We start from the raw sequence: 4,390 nt of genomic DNA, 5'->3' as shown, positions 1-4,390 counted from the left end.
TCGATCTCCTGACCTCGTGATCCGCCGGTCTCGGCCTCCCAAAGTGCTGGGATTACAGGCTTGAGCCACCGCGCCCGGCCAGAAGTTTTCATTTTTAATCTAATGGAAAGCCAGCGAAGCAAGCAGGGGACTGTCAAGAGTGAGATGCAGTGTGATTTATTTATATATTTCTCTAAATGCTTGTGATTTCCTGTGTTAAGTTGATTATTGCTAATCAGATGTTCCTAAAGAAAAAACAAGTGTCCCTACATTAACTAAATTTGAATGTCCAAATGAGGGAAAAAAAATGACTTTTATGGGTCTAACTTACTGCATTCATTTCAGGACTTTCTGAGCCCCAGTTTGTCCAGTTTAATGGAGGATTCAGCCAAGAACAGCTAAACTGGTTGAATGAAGTGCTTACATTCTCTGACACAAACCAAGAAAAGGTGGTGATTGTGAGTAAGTATTTAAATTATCTGATTACACTAACATTTTAGAGATTGGGAAAAGTTAGGTGTTAAAGCATACTAACAATATTTGTGTTTTGATATCCTCTTTCTATAAAATGGACACTTAGTTTAAACATTTCTATTGAGAAACCACCTGAATATAAGATTAACATTTAAGGATGAACCAGGAAAACGTAAATAACAGAAACATCTTGCCATATATTGGAGCCTGTGAGTTGGCCTTTTAGGTTCAAAGTCGAATTTCCTCAAATGAGATCAGTTTATGAAGTAATTTCTCTTTTAAACATTAATATTATTATTATTATTGAAATCATTGTAGATTCACATGCATTTATAAGAAATCATTCAGAGCAGTCAATTCTATGCTTTGCCGTTTCCCCCAACGTTAACATTTTGTAAAACTTTAGTATAATATCACTAGCAGAATATTGACATTAATACAAAAATAAAAACTCCAGGAGTTTGGCTTTTTTAAGTTTTTTTTTTTTTTTTTTTTTAAACCTTCTCTCCATGAGACAAGCAAGAACCCAAAGGTGAGATGACTTCACTGTGATAACTAAGACATAAAAATTTCCAAGAAACTTGACTCAAAATTAAAAACAAGCTGAACTCAGCCTGGCCAACATGATGAAACCCCATCTCTACTAAAAATACAAAAAACGTTAGCAGGGCATGGTGGCACGTGCCTGTAGCTCCAGCTACTTGGGAGGCTGAGGCAGGAGAATTGCATGAACCAGGAGGTGGAGGTTGCAGTGAGCCGAGATCGTGCCACTGCACTCCAGCCTGGGTGACAAAGCAAGATCTTATCTCAAAAATAAATAAATAAATACATAAATAAATAAGTACATAAATAAATAAATAAAGCCAAGCACAAACAAAAAACACTGAGCTGAATTCTAAAGTGTGGAATCCAGGTTGCAATCAGCTTAAAAAGGAGCTTGACTCCACACAAAACAATTTGTTAGTGGAAGTCGGTACCAGGGCGTAGATCCTTTCCTCAAGGTAGGAAGCCCTGAGTTTCTTAAACTCTAATGAAGTAATTCCTAAGTGAGAAATTCAGTTCGGGGACCATACCAAATCTCAGCCTTCGAGACCTGCCTGTCAGCAAAGTGGCCACCAAACAGAGGCCACTGCTGCCTAGATGCAGCCAAATGCATCCCCTGGTATCACAGGGGATGCGGGCTAAAGGCTCAGCTGGCAGTGAGCAGTGTGCAGTTCTCTAGCTGTGCCTCCCACACAGTCACAAGGAAGTTAGATTTGTATTATTTTCATTTAGAATCATTTTTGATGGATACACTGCCATCAGAGATTGTAGGAACCCAGGGGTGCTTAAAACATACGCGTGTGTGTGCGCATGCGCACGTGAAGACACACATACACGGAACTGAATTTGGATTTGCAGCATGGTGGGGAGACTTGGTTTGGAGGTTGAGATTAGAGCCCTTGGTTTAGAGTTAGAATTGATATGGGGTAATAGGTGAGAAGGCTAGACTGAGAGCCGGAAGGACAGGATGCCATTCTGGCTCTGGTTTATATGAACTATGTGGGCCTGGGCAAATAGCAAACCTACAAACTGCAGTGTTCTCAATAGTGTATCTAATGAAATTATGAATATGAAACCCCTGGCCAAGCACGGTGGCTCATGCCTGTAATCCCAGCACTTTGGGAGGCTGAGGTGGGCAGATCATGAGGTCAGGAGTTCGAGACCAGCCTGGCGAACATGGTGAAACCCCATCTCTACTAAAAATACAAAAATTAGCCAGGCGTGGTGGCAGGCGCCTGTAATCCCAGCTACTCGGGAGGCTGAGGTGGAAGGATTGCTTGAGTCGAAGACCAGCCTGGGCAACATAGTGACCCTGTCAAAAAAAAAAAAACACACACACAAACAAAAAAAGCAAATTTTAATCCCAACTATTGAAGAACCAGGAACCACTGCTCACAGAAATAATAGTCACATCAGTTAGTTTTTGTGCTGGATTTTTTTGTTGTTGTCATTTAAAATTATTCCTCCCCTTTCGTATCTGCATTGCCTCCCCCTCACCTATTACTTCAGATATAAAATTTGAGAAACTTATTTTGGGTGACCTACCCACCAAGGAAGAGAAAAGATTCAGCCTGACAGAAAATAACCCATAATGGGAATCTTTTGCAAAGTATATACAGTGAATGAATGTAATATACAGCTTTCTAAAACAAATGATCTTGAAGTGTTGATAGAATTATTTGGTGTTTGTGGGACAGGTTGTGTGTGTGTGTCTGTGTGTGTGCATGTGTGTGTGTGTGTTTAAAATGAGTATTTCTTAAAAATCAGCAATTATTCCAGATTTAAATTGGACTTTATTAGCATTAGAATGTCTATTGATAGGATAGTGCCTTTTATAAATTGTTACTCTTCTGAAAGAGATTATCATCTATTTTCCAGAAGAGAAAGCAAGTGTTTTAGAGGGTTAGCAGTTTAGACCTAAGACTGTTGGACTCTAAAGCCCATGTCCTTTTTCCTGTACCAAGCTGTCTAATGAATTAACTTTAACATTCCCTTTATCATTTTCTTCAGTGAAATTGGGAAATTAAAACGTTTATAATTTAGCTCTCTTTTTTTACTTTAGTTTATTTAGAAACCTGTTTGGAGGTTATGGATGATAAACCCAGTCCTGAAGCCCTAAGTGAGAGTTCAGAGCGTCTTTTCTCCTTTGGCGTTATTGCAGATGTTCAATATGCTGACTTAGAAGATGGCTTTAATTTCCAAGGAACCAGGCGGCGATACTACAGACATAGTCTTCTTCACTTACAGGGCGCCATTGAAGACTGGAATAATGAAAGCAGCACGCTCTGTTGTGTCCTTCAGCTTGGAGATATCATCGATGGATATAATGCACAGTATAATACATCCGAGAAGTCCCTAGAACTTGTTATGGACACATTCAAGAGGCTTAAAGTTCCAGTTCATCATACATGGGGAAACCATGAATTCTATAACTTCAGTAGAGAGTATTTAACACTCTCTAAACTTAACACTAAGTTTCTAGAAGATCAGATTGTACATCATCCCGAGACCATGCCTTCAGAGGATTATTATGCTTATCATTTTGTACCATTCCCTAAATTCCGGTTCGTTTTACTTGATGCGTATGACTTGAGTGTCTTGGGCATGGATCAGTCTTCTCCAAAATACGAGCAGTGTATGAAGATATTGAGGGAGCACAATCCAAATACGGAACTGAATAGTCCTCAAGGTGAATTATTCCTTTGAGCTGAGAATCTAATAGATTGTCTTTAAATTCTTCAACTACCTTTTATTCAGCAGGAAGATGGACAATTAAGGTAAAAGAATATTGTCACTTGTTCAGGGTCAGGATTTCTCACAAGCCCGCTCTCACATGGATTGGTTACAGCTGATTCAAGATTGATTAAATTAACAGATATTTTAAATGCCTGATCTAGGCCGGGCACTTTTTCCAGGGGTAGCTATTCCGAGCTGTAAACAATATTAACAATATTAACTTTTTTGATGGATGGAATGGAGGGAACAAACACAGTAAGTGGGCAAGACAGATGATAAATGAAACAGAAACAAGATGATTTCTGTGGTCATAAGTGCTGCCAAGGAAATAGCATATCATGTTATAGAGTGTTGTGGAAAAGGATTAGGGTTACTATTTTAGATTAGGTGATTAGGGAAAGCCTCTCCAAGGAGAAAGATATTTAAGCTGAGACCTAAATGACAAGGAGGAGTCTCCCTTGGAAAGAATGGGCATAGGGAGTTAGCAGACTGAGGGAAAAACATGCACAGGCACTAAATGGAATAAGACTTGAGCACTGTTGAAGAGCACAGGAAAGGGCCAGTGAGGTACAAGATGATTTTGGAGTGTAAACAGGGCCAAGACTATGTAGTGGCTCAGTGGACTTAATAAGAAGTTTGCATTTTTTTTTTTTTTTTT

At 39.2% G+C, this 4,390-nt stretch overlaps 1 protein-coding gene and 1 pseudogene across 2 annotated transcripts in view; both read left to right on the top strand.

Annotated features, from left to right (window-relative positions):
• The window catches only part of ADPRM (ADP-ribose/CDP-alcohol diphosphatase, manganese-dependent), a 16,762-nt gene that overhangs the window by 8,616 nt on the left and 3,756 nt on the right, over positions 1 to 4,390 (top strand). The window contains exon 3 of the mRNA XM_011933252.1: positions 325 to 441. Coding sequence (XP_011788642.1) covers positions 325 to 441 — 117 coding nt within the window. The remainder of the gene's footprint in view (positions 1 to 324; positions 442 to 4,390) is intronic.
• On the top strand, positions 3,053 to 4,087 carry LOC105505424 (annotated as a pseudogene). The gene has a single exon (XR_001000744.1). The product of XR_001000744.1 is annotated as a manganese-dependent ADP-ribose/CDP-alcohol diphosphatase pseudogene (transcript).

The sequence above is a fragment of the Colobus angolensis genome, unplaced genomic scaffold, assembly GCF_000951035.1.
Source record: "Colobus angolensis palliatus isolate OR3802 unplaced genomic scaffold, Cang.pa_1.0 Scaffold125, whole genome shotgun sequence".
NCBI lineage: Eukaryota > Metazoa > Chordata > Mammalia > Primates > Cercopithecidae > Colobus > Colobus angolensis.
This window is presented reverse-complemented; position numbering and strand designations above follow the sequence as displayed.